The following is an 18371-nucleotide window of genomic DNA, read 5'->3' on the forward strand; positions in this document are numbered from 1 at the left end:
TTAGACATATGCATTTGCTTTGTCACTGTGAATAAAAGACACGAGGCTGTCAGGGTGAAAGAGATGTCACATTCATCATTGACACTGATTTGTGAGAAAGGGACCCAGGTGGCCAGTCAACCACTGATAGTTACTGAACATTTATTTGCCAGGCATGGAGCTGGGTCTTACGGGGGGATACCCAGAAGACATGATTCCTTCAGTTAGATAGGTGGCAGTTTGATATAGAAAAGAAGATATGTGTACATCCATAAAGGCTACAGAGAAACAAAAAGCGAAGCAAATATAGGTCACAAGCAAAATCACAAGAATGAAGGACATGTGATATGACATCTCTAGGTTGTGTTGCTCTTTTGTTATGAGTTGAACTGTGTCCCCCACTCATGCTCAAATCAATATGTTGAAGTCCTAACCCTTTGTACCTCCGAACCTGACTATATGTAGAGATAAAATATTTAAGGAGGTAATTAAGTTAAAAGAAGATCATTAAAGCGGGTCCTAAACAAATGCGGCGGGTGCCCTTCTAAGAAGAGGAAGTAAGGACACAGACATGCCCAGAGGGAAGGATAGGCAAGATGGAAGCCATCTGCAACCAAGGAGAGAGGCTGCAGAAGAAATTTAACCTGCTGACATCTGGATCTTGGACTTGCAGCCGAGGAACTTGAATTTGATCTTGGACTTGCAGCCTCCATAACTGTGAGAAAACAAACTCCTGTTTGAGCCGCCCAGTTTGTTCTACTTTGTTATGGCAGCCCTTGCAAACAAATCCACTCTCTCGGTAATGTGTGATGAGTATCAACCACGTGTGTTTCTGTGAGTGTTGAGCTGTAGGCCTAAAGAGATGCTGTGACTTAGGTGAACCTGTGTAATGAACCATTCTTGATGTTTAAATGAAAGAAACATGCTGCTGTTGCATCCATGATGTGGTCCAGGTATGCAGCCTGGTTCCTGGCTTTCCTTGACATGCTCTGCTCTCTGCCTCCTTCTGAACATGGTCCACACTAATTCCCGTCACATGAAACTGCCATGAACAGACTCTATGCATGGACAGGGTTGGGGGAGGGTGTGATGGGGGTTGGAGAGTGTAGGAGGAGCACTCTGAGTTCACACATTCTACACCATAACTCAGTTGGTGAATAGTTTGCTTTCTATAATCCTACTGAGAATTTGGATCTTCACTAGGTTATCTAAATAATTGGCATAAACAGTCTGTATGCCTTACTGTGGGAAACAGATAAGCAGGGCCTACAGGAATTTGCAAATTAAGTGCAAATAATATCAGATTGAAAAATGAAAAGATTTGCTGAGCTCAGCTGAGCTACAGAAAAGATTTTCTTTCTTACATTGTGACCCATCACTTTCTTCTCAGTACTTGGTCCATCTGAGAAACTCATGCCTGTAGCAAAGGAATGAGGAAACTTATGCAAAAACAATGATGCTGACCACCCCATCTAGGGACAACAGCCTCTGCCACTCTCTGGCTCTTGTCCAAACTGGACCACGTGTGATGGAGAAAACATACACTGAAAAGGTCACGTGGAACAAGAAGCCACACGGTTCAGTGCAATGAACCCGTTCTGGGTGTTTGTAAGATTGGTCTTCCTACCTCTGATGGAAACATCTACAAGGCCAGGCATCACACTTAGCCTTAGGATTAGAATTATTTGTGTGCACAGTCACCCCCCACAAACATTCTAAGGCAGAGTCTGCTCCATCTTTGACCTGGCATCATCTCTTTAGACCTATCTTTATACCTAGGAGCCTTTCAATGAACATTTGTCAACAGAAAGCAAACTCTTCTGAAATATTCAAATCCTTCTAAATACTATCATGGTTTGAATCATAAAACATCACTTGTATTTCAACTTGCATCTTCAAAATGAATGATGATTATCGAGGATTAACTAAGGTCTAGTTTCCTCTAGGAATGAGAGAGGTAGATCTTACCCACATAATGATTTTCCAACAGGAAAGGACTTCCAACAGAATGGCAAAGGGACACAGATTAGTTGACGGCTCAAAGTCCCGATAGGCTTAAGAGTCTAAGTAACGGAAATAAATACACAAAAGCATAAATTATATCTTAAGCTATTAAGATCTGATACAAATTAGAAAGAAACCCTAAGTCTTAACAATAAACCTCAAATGAGGGTAAATTATTTGGTTGGTCAAAAAGTTTGTTCATGTTTTTCGTACGATCTTACTTTTTGGGCAACCCAATAACATAAACAGAAAAGCAAGCAACAGTTACTTCAAAAGCACCAGTGGGGCCTAAGGCTGGTGCAAGAGAACAAACATAACACAAATATCACATCTACCAGTGCCAACTTATTTAGCACAACCTGATGGTATTGATTTTTGTAGTTGTTCTGTTTGTTTTAGTCACTAAGTCATGACCCCACTCCTTGCAACTCCATGGACTACAGCCCCGCCAGGCTCCTCTGTCCATGGGATTTCCCAGGCAAGAATACTGGAGTGGGCTGCCATTTCCTTCTCCAGGGGATTTATTCCCAACCCAGGGTTCGAACCTGTGACCCTGCAGTGGCAGCCATATTCTTTAGCACTGAGCCACCAGGGGAAGCTACACTAATGACAGCAAAATTCTAACTGTACACTGCTGCCTGAATTTATATGGGGAAAAAAATGAAAAGGCCCGCACTGCAGGGGTGGAGCTCTGCCCTCCAAGCAAAGAGTAAATGGCCCCAGTGGATGGAAATCTTAAGGCAATGTATAGTCATCCATAGTTTGGTAGTAGATGTATTTATGGAAACTTTGTTTAAACTGGTTCTTTGTGAATAATACAGGACTTCTAATACACTAGGGAAACATCCATATGTAAATAAATCTGTTACCTCAAAACTGAATTCAAATTGTGAACAAAGCCGCACTTTCAAGTATGTTTGTTCTGCTTGTATTGAAACTGGAGTTCATAGACAGTGGAGACAGAAAAACTGTTCTCATGGTCCTTCCTGGCTCCACGGTCACTGCCCCTCCACCAAGAGACTTTTAAGAGATTGAGATCTTCTAGGAGGTAAAATATAATTAAACCAAAACAAAGGCAAAGAGAAACTTCTACATGATAAATTGAATTATTTTATTAGGAAATTTAGAAAACAGTTGTTGATAAACAGGAATATGTGATAGAAAAGGTACAGCAATAAGAGCACATAACTGAGAACTAAATGTTCATCTAAGGATATTGGGAATTGTGATCCTATTTGATGGAGCTCAGTGATGTCGACTCTTCTTTAGGAGTCAGGCTGTACTTGGGCCTTTATTTTGGATGTTTGCTAATCGACTGGGAACTTTTCAGAGAGAGAAACTAAAAATACGCAAAGCAGAAGAGACAGGAATCCAAATCCAGGAGCAAAGTTGCAGCCCAGGAAGGTAAGTCCTAGAATCCCAGGTGATGTCAAGTAGGGCAGGTGAACGGGGTAGAGAGACATCCAGAACAGAGACTGAGCTGGCAGCCTAGTGGCAGCATTGCTTCTGGCAGCAGCATTTCTGCTGGCAGCAGCCCTTCCCACCGCCGCAGCCACACGAGTTGCAGCTGCAGGTGCGGTGGTGGCAGCAGACCACGGGGACGCTGCAGCAGCCCCCGCAGCAGCCATAGCAGCAGGGGCAGCAGCTGGTGCAGCAGCCCACCCGGTAGCATCTGCAGCTGTTGCAACTGCCACAGCCACCACCACAGCCACCACCACAACCACCACCGCAGCCACCACCGCAGCCACCACAACTTCCACAACCACAGCAGCCCATGGTGTCAGTAGAGGGGACTCTGAGTAGAGAGGAGAGGTGAGGAGGGAGACTCAGGAGGTGAGGAAGTTCTGATGCCTGCCTCCACCAGGGGCCCCTTAAATACCATCTCTGGGGAGATAAGTGACCTAAGCCTCGAGGTCACTTCCCTGTTGTTGATGCAGATACCCACAGTGGAATCTCACATGGCCTTGTGCACTTCCTTAGTGGATCCTTCTCACTTAAAAAACTTGCTAAATTTAGCTTTGGCTTCTCTTTTTAAAGCCATCTTTAAAAATAGAACAGGAAACAACTATTAACCCCCTTTTCTCTTTAGGGAATTGTAAAGGTCTGAATGGACCAGAATTCTCTTGGCTGCTTTTACATCTCTCAGCCTGTCAGCCCAGGACAGAGACCCTTCATTCCCGATTACCAGGTTGGGAAAACATTGTTTTAGGGGAACATTTTGAACTCAAAAGGGAAATGGTATCCCCGGTCACATTATTTCATCCTGGGATAATCCCTCACCCTCTAACGCAGGTTAGGACTCTGATTCAGAAGAGAATGGTCCTGTGTTATCAGGGGTTACTCCAGGGCATGCTTTCAGTTGTGTCAGATGATAGAAGCACATCCTAAGAAGAACATTCCCAGGTCACCTGCCAAATTTAAGGACACTTCTGCTATCATCAGCCTGTTCAAAAAGGACAAGCAGCAACAGAGACGCAGACACAGAACAGACTTGCGGACACGGCGGAAGAGGGTTGGACAAGTTGAGAGAGTAGCATGGAAACATATGCTTTACTGTGTTTGGAACAGATAGCCAGTGGGAATTCGCTGCATGATGCAGGGTTCTCAACCCAGTACTCTGTGACAGGCTGAAGGGGAGGGAGGTTCACAATGGAGGGGACATGTTTCAGTCTATTCCCTGCTGGCTCAGATGGTAAAGAATCTGCTGGCAATGTGGGAGACCTGGGTTCGATCCCTGGGTTGGGAAGATCCCTGGAGAAGGGCATGGAAACCCACTCCAGTATTCTTGCCTGGAGAATCCCATGGACAGAGGAGCCTGGTGAGTTACAGTCCATGGCAAAGGGTCAGACACAACTGACTGAGTAACACACATGGCTGATACATGTTGATGCATGACAGAAGCCAATACAACATTGTGAAACAATTATCCTTCAATTAAAAATAAACAGATAAATAAAAAGAAGGACAAATCAAAAAACAGGTTTCTCACATCTCTGTGTTGCTGGGGTAGTCAGAGACCATCCACGTGGAATACTTACTTGAAATCATTGCTTTCACATGGCTGTCACTGCACAGACCACTCTTTCCTGTTAGAGGTAATCACTGGAGTCTGCAGGTCAGGTTCTATTAGCCATTCTCAGAAGATTAAAATACTCCTATGGGTCACCCTCAGAGAACTCTGCAGTCAAGGAAGAAAATATTTTTTGCAGCAAATGAAACTTGAACCCATGGGCTCTTCAGTTGCCTTCACATACACCCAGAGGACTAAAGAGTTTCCTTATCCAGTGACTGTACCTTTTTGACTCCAAAGAACATGTAACTACTTCTGTAGTGCTGGGCTTCAATCAGTTACTTGTGTATTAGTATCAGAGTTTACTACAAGCTGGCAGAATAGAAGGACGTGTGCTCATTTCCTCCTGTGAGAACTCCAAAATTACAACCTGCCTGCCATAGGGGCAGAGGCTCTGGGTGCAGCAGACCTGGGTATGGCATAAGCTCTCTTGGAGGAGGTCACCACTAACCCCACCATAGAGCTTCCAGAACTTACACAGACCTGGGGAAACAGACCCTTGGAGGGCACAAACAAAACCTTGTGTGCACCAGGACCCAGGAGAAAGGAGCAGTGACCCCACAAGAGACTGACCCAGACATGCCCATGAGTGTCCAGGAGTCTCTGGTGCAGGCATGGGTCAGCAGTGGCCTGCTGCAGGTTTGGGGGCACTGAGTGCAGCAGTGTCTGCATGGGACCTTTTGGAGGAAGTCTCCATTATCTTCATTACCTCCACCATAGTTTGGCCTCAGGTCAAACAACTGGGAGGGAAGACAGCCCCAGCCATCAACAGAAAATTGGATTAAAGATTTACTGAGCATGGCCCTGCCCCACCACTGCTGACCCATACCTCTGCAGGAGACACTCAAACACAGTTCCAACTCAGTCTCTGTGGGGTCTCTGGGTCCTAGTGTACATAAGGTTTGTTTGAGCCATCTGAGCATCTCTGCTGGGTATGGGGTTTGATTCTAAATGTGATTTTGCCCTTCCTACCGTCTTGCTGGGGCTCCTCCTTTGCCCTTGGATATGAGGTATCTTTTTTTGGTGGGATCCAACATTCTCCTGTTGATGGTTGTTCAGCAGCGAGTTGTAATTTTGGAGTCCTCACAAGAGGAGATGAGGGCACATCTTTCCACTCTACCATCTTGTAGTAAACTCTGATACTACAAGACCCAGATCCAGACTACAAGAACAAGACCCAGTTTCCCCCTCAGTCTCTCCCATCAGGAAGCTTCCATAAGCCTCTCATCCTTATCCATCAAAGGGCAGACAGAATGAAAACCACAATGACAGAAAACTAACCAAACTGATCACAGGGACCACAGCCTTGTCTAACTCAATGAAACTATGACCCATGCCGTGTAGGTCCACCCAAAACAGATGGGTCATGGTGGAGAGTTCTGAAAAAATGTGGTCCACTGGAGAAGGGAATGGCAAGCCACTTTAGTATTCTTGCCATGGACCGTATGAAAAGGCAAAAAGATAGGACACTGGAAGATGAACTCCCCAGGTCACTAGGTGCCCCATATGCATACGCTACTGGAGATCAGTGGAGAAATAACTCCAGAAAGAATGAAGAGACAGAGCCAAAGCAAAAACAACACCCAGATGTGGATGTAACTGGTGATGGAAGTAAAGTCCAATGCTGTAAAGAGCAATATTGTATAGGAAACTGGAATGTTAGGTCCACGAATCCAGGTAAATTGGAAGTGGTCAAACAGGAGATGGCAAGAGTGAACATCAACATTTTAGGAATCAGTGAACTAAAATGGATTGGAATGGGTGAGTTTAACTCAGATGACCATTATATCTACTACTGTGGGCAGGAATCTTAGAAGAAAAAGAGTAGCCATCAGAGTCAACAAAAAAGTCTGAAGTGCAGTACTTGGATGCAGTCTCAAAAATGACAGAACGATCTCTGTTCATTTCCAAGGCAAACCATTCACTATCACAGTAACCCAAGTCTATGTCCCGACCAGTAATGCTGAAGAAGCTGAAACTGAACGGTTCTATGAAGACCTACAAGACCTAGAACTAGCACCCCAAAAAAGATGTCCTTTTCATTATAGGGGACTGCAATGCAAAAGTAGGAAGTTAAGAGATACCTGGAGTAACAGATGAATTTGGCCTTGGAGTATAAAATGAAGCAGGGCAAAGGCTAACAGAGTTTTGCCAAGAGAAAACACTGGTCATAGCAAACATCCTCTTCCAACAACACAAGGGAAGACTTTACACATGGACATCACCAGATGGTCAATATCAAAATCATATATTATATTTTTGGCAGCAAAAATGGACACGTCCTATACAGTCAGCAAAAACAAGACAGGGAGCTGACTGTGGCTCAGCTCATGAACTCCTTCTTGCCAAATTCAGACTGAAATGGAAGAAAGTAGGGAAAACCAGTAGAGCACTGAGATATGACCTAAATCAAATCCCTTATGATTATACAGTGGAAGTGAGAAATAGATTCAAGGGATTAGATCTGATAGAGTGCCTGAAGAACTATGGACGGACGTTCATGACATTCTACAGGAAGAAATGATCAAGGCCATCCCCAAGAAAAAGAAATGCAAGAAGGCAAAATAGTTTTCTGAGGAGGCCTTACAAATAACTGAGAAAAGAAAAGAAGCTAAAGGCAAAGGAGAAAAGGGAAGATATACCCACTTGAATGCAGCATTCCAAAGAATAGCAAGGAGAGATAAGAAAGCCTTCCTCTGGGATCAGTGCAAAGAAATAGAGGAAAACAATAGAATAGGAAAGACTAGAGATCTCTTCAAGAAATTAGAGATACCAAGGGAAGATTTCACACAAAGATGGGCACAGTAAAGGACAGAAATGGTATGGACTTAACAGAAGCAGAAGATATTAAGAAGAGGTGGCAAGAATACATAGAAGAACTATACAAAAAAGATCTTCATGACCCAGATAACCAAGATGGTGTGATCACTGACCTAGAGCCAGACATCCTAGAATGTGAAGTCAAGTGGGCCTTAGAAAGCATCACTATGAACAAAGCTAGTGGAGGTGATGGAATTCCAGTGGAGCTATTTCAAATCCTGAAAGATGATGCTGCGAAAATGCTGCACTCACTATGCCAGCAAATTTGGAAAACTCAGCAGTGGCCACAGGACTGGAAAAGTCAGTTTTCATTCAAATCCCAGAGAAAGGCAATGCCAAAGAATGCTCAAACTACCACACAATTGCACTTATCTCACACACTAGTAAAGTAATGCTCAAAATTCTCCAAGTCAGGCTTCAGCAATATGTGAACCATGAACTTCCAGATGTTCAAGCTGGTTTTAGAAAAGGCAGAGGAACCAGAGATCAAATTGCCAACATCTGCTGGATCATGGAAAAAGCAAGAGAGTTCCAGAAAAACATCTACTTCTTCTTTATTGACTATACCAAAGCCTTTGACTGTGTAGATCACAACAAACTGTGGAAAATTCTGAAAGAGATGGGAATACCAGACCACCTGACCTGCCTCCTGAGAAATCTTTATGCACGTCAAGAAACAACAGTTAGAACTGGACATGGAACAGACTGGTTCCAAATTGGGAAAGGAGTACATCAAGGCTGTATATTGTCACCCTGCTTATTTAACTTATATGCAGAGTACATCATGAGAAATGCTGGGCTGGATGAAGCACAAGCTGAAATCAAGATTGCCCGGAGAAATAGCAATAACCTCAGATATGCAGATGACACCACCCTTATGGCAGAAAGTGAAGAAGAACTAAAGAGCCTCTTGATGAAAGTGAAAGAGGAGAGTGAAAAAGTTGGCTTAAAACTCAACATTCAGAAAACTAAGATCATGACATCTAGTCCCATCACTTCATAGCAAATAGCTGGGGAAACAATACAAACAGTGACAGAGTTTAATTTTGGGGGCTCAAAAATCACTGCTGATATTGACTGCAGCCATGAAATTAAGACACTTGCTTCTTGAAAGAAAAGCTATTACCAATCTAAACAGCATATTAAAAAGCAAAGACATTACTTTGCCAACAAAGGTCCACCTAGTCAAAGCTATGGTTTTACCAGTAGTCATGTATGGATGTGAGAGTTGGACTATAAAGAAAGCTGAGAGCCAAAAAATTGATGCTTTTGAATTGTGAGTGAATTGTGAATTTAGAGAAGACTCTTGAGAATCCTTTGGACTGCAAGGAGATCAAACCAGTCCATCCTAAAGGACATCAGTCCTGAATATTCATTTGAAGGACTGATGCTGAATCTGAAATTCCAATACTTTGGCCACCTGATGTGAAGAACTGACTCATTGGAAAAGACCCTGATGCTGGGAAAGATTGAAGGCAGAAGAAGGGGACAACAGAGGCTGAGGTGGTTGGATGGCATCGCTGACTCGATGAACATGAGTTTGAGTAAGCTCCAGGAGTTGGTGATGGACAGAAATGCCTGGCATCCTGCAGTCCATGGGGTCACAAAGAGTAGACATGACTGAGCAATTGAACTGAACTGATGTGTCACCTTCAGCCTGTCCAAGCAGCAAACAGCCGAGGAAAGCCCAGGTGCCCCTTCAGCCCTCTTTGGGACCCTGAGGGAGGAATTTGTAATTATCCTGGAATAATGTTATGATTTGGGTCTTTAGCATAGGCTCTCTTCAAGTTAGTTTTTAGTTACTTTAAGAAGTCTTTAAAATGCCTTCTGTATACTCCTTAGAAAGCCAGAAAGTTAATCAAGTTGGTTGAGTGCTCTAAACACAAAACCACTAAACCCTGACTACACTCACCTGACATTAGTCATTACATTTTCAGGATAACCCCCGTGTAAAACACCCAGTTTATTTCTGCTGATATTTTTTGGCTGACGTTTTATAATGTAGTTATATTGGTAGTTTTTCTTTCCTGTAACAGAGTAAAGACAGAATTGTAAAATTACTTAAAGAACTATACCAGAAAACACAGGATGAACAAGCATTTCTTTCATGCCTTCAGCTAGTATACAGTTCTTTCCAACTCTCTAATCTTCTGGATTTGTTTATTTTTATTAAAAGGGCACATGAACTTCTGTTTTAATGCATCTTAATACTTTCCCTTCATATAAACTGAGAGGAAGGCAGTGTAATCAGCTTAATAAATAGTTGTTGAGTTACTTCTCATCCGAGGAAGTGGCTCTGCATGGCACTATGAGAACTTTTGGTGGTGGTTTAGTCTGAAAGTCATGTCCAACTCTTGCAACCCTATGGACTGTAGCCCACCAGGCTCCTCTGTCCATGGGATTCTCCAGGCAAGGACACTAGAGTGGGTTGCCATTTTCTTCTTTAGGGGATCTTCCCAACCTAGGGATCAAACTCAGGTGTCCTGCATTGCAGGCAGATTTTTCCTGACTTAGCCACCAGGGAAGCCCATGAAAACATAACAAGATGAATCCACAAGCTCTTTGTCTTGTAAAAAATGCATATAAAGAAATCTCGATGCAATGGGACCAGAACTAGAGTAACCTTGTAAATAGATGTTCTTAGAGGTCTGGAGTTTGTTGATTCTAAGTGTGTGAGAGAAGGAGAACTGGGATGACTAGGAGGACTGTCACGTGAAAGGCCTCCTACGTAAGAGCTTTGGTAAAGACTGGAGACAGGAAAGTGTGAGCGGTGGTCAGGCAGCAGCTGCTATAGGTCTATGGGTGGGACCTGCAGGATAGGACTTGGGAGAGGCCCAGAAGGCTAAGAACAGTGAGAACAGAATCTGGGGACAAAGTACAGTCAAAAGGGAGAGATCCTTGGGTACCACAGTGAAGACTCATTGGAAGTGTGGAAGTCGGTGAGAACATTACCAAGGCTGTTGCCCCGCCCCTGAATGGAAACAAGCTGTTCTTAAATGGGTTTCAGGCTCAATGATAAAAACAGGAAGCTTCAAAAAGAAAAAAACAACTGGCTTGAACTAACTAAGCTCAAGATGGTGGAAGACCAGACTTCCAGTGGACCTTGGGAATCATTCAACGCTCCGAGTGACTTCGTATGTGGTTCAGTGGTAAAGAATTTGCCTGCCAATGCAGAAGACACAGGAGATGCGGGTTCAGTCCTGGGTCTGGTTGATTCCCTGGAGGAGGAAATGGCAACCGATGCCAGTATTCTTGCCAGGACAATCCCATGGACAGAGGAGCCTGGTGGGCTACAGTCCATGGGGTGACAAAGAGTTGGACACGACTGAGCGACTGAACACACACACGCACACTCACTGTAATGCATTAACAAACTAAATGACACTCCTACCAGTGCCCTGACAGCTGGCAGTTGCCATGGCAACAGTGGGAAAAACCCACACAAGAACTGAAAAGTAGTGTTGCCTGAGTTCTGGGTCCCAATCACACCCCTGTTCTTGGATAAGTCATGAATATTCCTCCCTCTCTTTACTCAATTCCCTCCCTTTTACCTCAACCTTCCTATTTATATGGTGCCTATGCCCGAATGGAGCTGAGAAGTCAATATGTGTACTGTGTCCCCATTTCTCCGTTCTTTGGCCATTGAATAAAGCTTCCTATCTCAGCTTCAGTTTCACTGTTGGCTATGCAAATCTGAGCAGAAAAAGAACCTCTCCAACTAAGACAAGGGATCCCAGCCTGGGTTAGGACCCCGGCAGAGGCCCAGGCAACCAATTTAATAACAGAAAATGCAATTCATGTTTCAAGAAAGTGACTAACAGCAAAACCAGGACTTGGGAAGATGAAACTGAACATGCGAGTGAGTTAAAGATGTTTGCAACAGTCCTGGCCAGATAGAGTGTGGCGTCCAGCGGGCAGAAGCGGGGGAAGTGAGGGAAGGAAAGAGTGGTAAATTGGGGGTGGAACGTTTCCCAGGGGAGCATCACCGCAGGAGAGAAAACAGAGTCACAGTAAGCGTAGCAAAGAGTGTTTTACCAGACCTGTTATTAGTCACTTAGTAAAGTGGCCGATAAACACTTGTTGAATGTGTTGATCAATTGGTTGATGAATTAAGTGAATCCCCCTTTATGTTCCATGTGGGTTTTCTCACCCTCTTCAAAGTCCTCCTGCTTCAACAACCATTAACCCAGGTGTCCATGTGCTCAGGAGCACAACACACTCAGCTGTCCTGTGGACCGCCTCTTTCCTTTGCTTCATTTTCTACCCTACACAGTCTCCCAGGCCAGCGGTGATAAAACCCTGAGGCCTTTCGGCAGGAAACACCATGAAAGTACGTGGTAGATGTGACCTCCTGCAGGTACCAGATGAAGGTCCTAAACTGCAGCCACCAGTGTCACCAGCTACCAGGCTGTGTTGTACGTGTTGCCATGGTAACACTCCTGGCCACATCTGTGGCACGTCACCCTGCCCTGATGTCACTCTGCCACAGTGGAAAGAATGTCCTGCCCCCACTTTTTGCCACATTTTGTTATGTGGTCCCAAAATGCTGACTCCCCGTGACTCATAGGGAATTGTTCTCACCGCCTTTTCTCTGCACCGTCAGGTTCAAGTCCATAGTGGGATACAACTATTATAGTTCCATGACTTGGACTACTCAAAAGATCTCCAGTAACTAGGGCGTTGTCATCAAATCAAGCTTCACTGTTGTTGTTCAGTCACTAAGTGGTGTCCGACTCTCTGCAACCCCATGGACTACAGCACACCAGGCTCCTCTGTCCTTTACTATCTCCCAGAGTTTTCTTAAATTCATGTCCATCGAGTCAGTGATGCCATCCAAACATCTCACCCTCCACTGCCTACTTCTCCTTTTGCCCTCAGTCTTTCCCAGCCTCAGGGTCTTTTCTAATGAGTCGGCTCTTCACATCAGGTGGCCAAAGTATTAAAGCTTCAGCTTCAGCTTCAGCATCAGTCCTTTATGAATATTCAGGACTGATTTCCTTTAGGGTTGACTGGTTTGATCTCCTTGCAGTTCAAGGGACTCTCAAGAATCTTCTCTAGCACCACAGTTCAAAAACATTAATTTTTTAGCACTCAGCCTTCTTCATGGTCCAACTCTCACATCCGTACATGACAACTGACTGGAAAAACCACTGCTTTGACTAGATGGACCTTTGTCGACAAAGTGATGTCTCTGCTTTTTAATACGCTGTCTGTTGGTCATAGCTTTCAAGCTTCACTGTCTGACTTCTTTCCTTTAAAATAACTTTACTTGCTTTTCTGACACAGTGGGGAAGGGGATGGTGGGATGAATTGGAAAATTAGGATTGATATATATACACTACGCTGTGTAAAATAGCTAGCTAGTGGAAGCTGGTGTAAAGCACAGGAAGCCCAGCTCGGTGCTCTGTGAAGCCTAGAGGGTGTGATGGGGGTGGAGATGGGATAGAGGTTGAAGAGAGAGGGGATATATGTATATGTATAGGTGATTCACATTGTTGTACAGAAGAACTAACACAACATCGTAAACCATTTATATTCCAACTGAAAAAATAAAATAACACTACTTGCTTTTGTTTTTGTTTAAACACCTCTCAGTCTTCATCTCAAGGGGCTCCTGGCAATCCCCCTTCACCATTTCCCTAAATCTCACCAGACACATCAGCACCTCCAGACCAGTGAAGCTGAAGTTCAAGCTGGACAGTCACTGGTGTCAGGGACATAGTGGGAGTAGAACTGATAAAAATGTGTGGTTATTCAAGAGACTTTCCATTTTGTGCATATAAAGAGGGTATGCACACTGTCCTAGAGGAAAGACCAAAAGCTGAGGGATGTGGCAAAAAGGTATGTCAGGGACACTTCACAGAGTCAAAGAGGTGATAGAAGGATTATACATTGACAAAAGGCAGATAGAGGCTAAAGAAATAAAGACTCAGAGTACACCAAGGTCACCCATGGATCCTGCACCATCATTTTTAATCCTAACAACACCTTGCATTGCAAAAGAATGCAGGAGTCCCTATAATTACCTGAAGACTAAATTAGACTTCCAAACAATCACCATATAATGGATTATTTGCTTTTCATGAATTTTTTTACACAAACTCAGAAAAAATATTGGGCAATAATCAAAACACATTCAATTCACCTACATACAGAGCCATCAGCTTGGCCCCACTCTGTGGGGACAGACAACAATCCCAAACCCAATTCAGCCAACTTGTATGACAAAGGTCATTGAAAATCACAGGGCATTCAAACTTGTGACCCATTAATCAGTAACACAAATGCCTACATAAAGCATGGCTCCCGATGTGTAAGCATACCAGTTAAAAATAGCCAGGTGCTGCTGACCTAAATATAGGCAATTGTGTAGCATATATATCAATTAACTTCCTGCTTACAATAAACACTTTAGGGACTTCCCTGGAGGTCGAGGGGCTAAGTCTCTGCCCTTCCAATGCAAGGGGCACAGTTTCTTTCGATCCCTGTTCAGAAAACTGAGATCCCACATGCCTCACAACGTGGCCAATAATAATAATAAACTTTAAAGTCTTTTTTTTTTTTAATAAAAAGATAAACACTTGAGCAAAAGCAAACCAAATCAACAAATATTTGTGGAACCTCTGTCATGTGCCAGGCTACATAGATGATACATAGAAATGTGCTTCTAGTAATAAGCAATTCCAAACTAACAAGAAGAAGTAAAGTCCAGTCACTCAGTCGTATTCAACTTTTTGTGACCCCATGGACTGCAGCAAGTCAGGCCTCCCTGTCCATCAACAATTCCTGGAGCTTACTCAAACTCATGTCCATTGAGTCGGTGATGCCATCCAACCATCTCATCCTCTGTCGTCCCCTTCTCCTCCTGCCCTCAATCTTTCCCAGCATCTGGGTCTTTTCAAACGAGTCAGCTCTTCGCATCAGGTGGCCAAAGTATTGGAGTTTCAGCTTCAGCATCAGTCCTTTCAGTGAATATTCAGGACTGATTTCCTTTAGATTGGACTGGTTGGATCTCCTTGTAGTCCAAGGGACTCTCAAGAGTCTTCTCCAACAATCAATTCTTTGGCGCTCAGCTTTCTTTATAGTCCAGCTCTCACATCCATACATGACCACTGGAAAAACCACAGACCTTTGTTGGCAAAGTAATGTCTCTGCCTTTTTAATATGCTGTCTAGGTTGGTCATAGCTTTTCTTCCAAAGAGCAAGCGTCATTTAATTTCACGGCTGCAGTCACCATCTGCAGTGATTTTGGACCCCCCAAAAATCAAGTCTCTCGCTGTTTCCATTGTTTCCCCATCTATTTACCAGGAAGTAATGGGACCAGATGCCATCATGTTAGTTTTCTGAATATTGAGCTTTAAGCCAACTTTTTCACTCTCCTTTTTCACTTTCATCAAGAGGCTCTTTAGTTCCTCTTCACTTTCTGCCATAAGGGTGGTGTCATCTGCATATCTGAGGTTATTGATATTTCTCCCAGCAATCTAGATTCCAGCTTGTGCTTCTTCCAGCCCAGTGTTTCTCATGATGTACTCTGCATATAAGTTAAATAAGCAGGGTGACAATATACAGCCTTGACATACTTCTTTTCCTATTTGGAACCAGTCTGTTGTCCCATGTCCAGTTCTAACTGTTGCTTCCTGATCTGCATACAAATTTCTCAAGAGGCAGGTTAGGTGGTCTGGTATTCCCATCTCTTTCAGAATTTTCCAGTTTTTGGTAATCCACACAGTCAAAGGCTTTGGCGTAGTCAATAAAGCAGAAATAGATGTTTTTCTTGAATCCTCTTACCTTTTTGAGGATCCAGCAGATGTTGGCAATTTGATCTCTGTTTCCTCTGCCTTTTCTAAAACCAGCTTGAACATCTGGAAGTTCAACGGTTGACAAATTGTTGAAGCCTGGCTTGGAGAATTTTGAGCATTACTTTGCTATTGTGTGAGATGAGTGCAATTGTGTGGTAGTTTGAGCATTCTTTGGCATTGCCTTTCTTTGGGACTGGAATGAAAACTGACCTTTTTCAGTCCTGTGGCCACTGCTGAGTTTCCCAAATTTGCTGGCCCGGTGAGTTTACCGCACAAAATTGACAGAAGCAGAGAAAGAATACACTGCTGTGGGAGGCAAGGCCAAGGACATCAGCTAGAGCAAGAGCCTTGCAGAACCATCCTCGGCACTCCAGCTGGCCACCCTGGCCAGGAATTCCCAGGCTCTTCAGAAACCACTGCGCTCTGTAGAGTAGGGGGGCTGTGTGAGTTCTGCCTTCCTCTGGGGCCCATCTTTCACCTCCTAGATTTTACAAAAGAAAACAAGACCCACCACATCAGTCCCCACCCTGGAAAAGCCTTGGGCGAGTCTGAGCACCGAGAGACCCCAGGAAAAGACTCATTACGGGGCAGCATCAGAGGGGGCTGGGCTGATAAACACACATAATCGGCTGATAAACGGCTCTGCAAGCAGGAGCGGGAGACACCACACCAACAAAGGGACTGATGATACATGTGACTAGTGAACAGTTTTCCTTGGGCATTGAGTCATTTTATTAGACAGCGTAAAACAGCAAGTGTACACACACAGCAGTGGAAAAGAATCCACACAGGCAGGAAATGCCAAAATGACCCAAATTGGGGCCTGAATGGGTTGAAAGATTAAACAACACAATCAAATATCCTAGGGTTTATTTGTAAATGAGGGTTCTCTGCAAACTTGGGCTTCGTCCAGCTATCTTGTCATCAGTTCTTTGCAGTATATTTGTTTCCTGCCGTGATGTGTGGTTTGTGGGCAAAGGAAGATCTCAGAAAGACAAGGCACGGAGCACAGGAAGGAGAAGAAGAAAAGCTGGTGATGGAGGCTTTACGGGAAAGAAATGGACCGAAGAGGGTGAAGTAGCCTTACCAGTAGGAGAGGGCGTGTCCTCCGCAGCTCCTGGGTGGAGCCGGGCAGTCACCTAGTGGCAGCATTGCTTCTGGCAGCTGCACTTCTGCTGGTAACAGCCCTTCCCACCGCTGCAGCCACACGAGTTGCAGCTGCAGGTGCGGCGGTGGCAGCAGACCACGGGGACGCTGCAGCAGCCCCCACAGCAGCCATAGCATCAGGGGCAGCAGCTGGTGCAGCAGTCCACCCGGTAGCATCTGCAGCTGTTGCAGCTGCCACAGCCACCACCGCAGCCACCGCCGCAGCCACCTCCACAGCCACCGCCACAGCCACCACCACAGCCACCACCACAGCCACCACAACTTCCACAACCACAGCAGCCCATGGTGTCAGTAGAGAGGACTCAGGAGAGGTGAGGAGGGAGACTCAGGAGGACAAGGAGGTCAGATGTCACCTTCTGCCAGAGGGGACTCTTATATGCCAGCCCTGGGGACAGGAGAGGGAAGACATGTGACCACTTCGTTGGAACTGTTTGTTTCCTTTCCTCTAGGAAAACCTCTTCCTCCTCCTGCTCATTTTCCTTCTAGACACCGTTTGTCTCATTAAGTCACATCCCTTCAGTTTAGCTAAATTTACCTTTGTTTCACCCAATGGGAGCATTTAGCAAAGGACCTGCCCCTGTTTTCAAATACAGCCAGTGTTAGCATAGGTGAACTGGGGATACCTTCCTTCCCACTGGCGTTTTCCTTAGTCACTAATATTTTCCCAGGGGAACCATGTATTTCCCGTCACCTCTCCAGAGAAAACTCCTAGGGGTCTTTTCAGTAGGAGAAAGTGAGTACAGAACCTTAAATAAAGAAGGTAACTTTCAACATGGCTGTTGCCATCATTGGTCTGAAAGCCATAGATCCACACATATATAAGCTAGTGGATATGTCTGTTTCTCCTAACCTGGGATAGAAGCTCTGATTGCAAAAGGTGAACTCAGTCAGCAAATTATAAAAATCACCCTCTCTGTGAGGAAGCCCAGATCCATCTACAGGACTTCCTAACCCTCACATTTCTGTCTTGTAATTAATACTTCTTGCATGAGTCATATGTATGTCCAGTCTTAATCATCGAGCAGGCGACAAAACCACCATGAGATGAGACTTCACAAGCCCTAGGAAACTCTGTCCCCCCAAAGACCCCCTCCTCTGATGGCTGACTTCAGCAGTGTCAGCTCAGGACTCACATTAGATCCTTGGCTAGAGAAGGGCTATACTCAATGTTGAAAAAAGAAAATGAAAGTGTTGGTCACTCAGTCGTGTCTGACTCTTTGCGACCCCATGGACTGTGGCCTGCCAGGCTCCTCTGTCCATGGGATTCCCCAGGCAAGAATACTGGAGTGGGTTGCCATTTCCTTCTCCAGGGGATCTTCCTGACCCTGGGATCCACCCCATGTCTCCTGCATTGCAGGCAGATTCTTTACGGTCTGAGACACCAGGGAAGATCCCATACTCAACACTGGGTTTCCCAAAATGTGTTTGGTAGAACACTAGTTCCACAGGATGTTAAAACTTACAACAACACAAAAAAAGATTCAGTTATGTTTGAAAAGTAATCCTTTTAAATAAAGCTAACCAGATGTTTT

General features: G+C 44.5%; 1 protein-coding gene and 1 pseudogene across 2 annotated transcripts; both read right to left on the reverse strand.

Moving 5' to 3' along the window:
- Window positions 1-3136: 3136 nt before the first annotated feature.
- On the reverse strand, window positions 3137-3977 carry LOC147377739 (small cysteine and glycine repeat-containing protein 9-like). The gene has a single exon (XM_086363378.1). It carries the CDS (start codon window positions 3757-3759, stop codon window positions 3472-3474), a length of 288 nt encoding a protein of 95 aa, XP_086219504.1. The 5' UTR covers window positions 3760-3977; the 3' UTR covers window positions 3137-3471.
- A 12303-nt stretch (window positions 3978-16280) lies between these two features.
- LOC147377740 (small cysteine and glycine repeat-containing protein 9 pseudogene) lies at window positions 16281-17257 on the reverse strand (annotated as a pseudogene). The gene has a single exon (XR_015141257.1). The product of XR_015141257.1 is annotated as a small cysteine and glycine repeat-containing protein 9 pseudogene (transcript).
- Window positions 17258-18371: the final 1114 nt, after the last annotated feature.

Source organism: Bos grunniens, chromosome 2 (assembly GCF_055505025.1).
Source record: "Bos grunniens cultivar Pamir isolate PY7600 chromosome 2, Bosgru_T2T1.0, whole genome shotgun sequence".
In the NCBI taxonomy this organism is placed as follows: domain Eukaryota; kingdom Metazoa; phylum Chordata; class Mammalia; order Artiodactyla; family Bovidae; genus Bos; species Bos grunniens.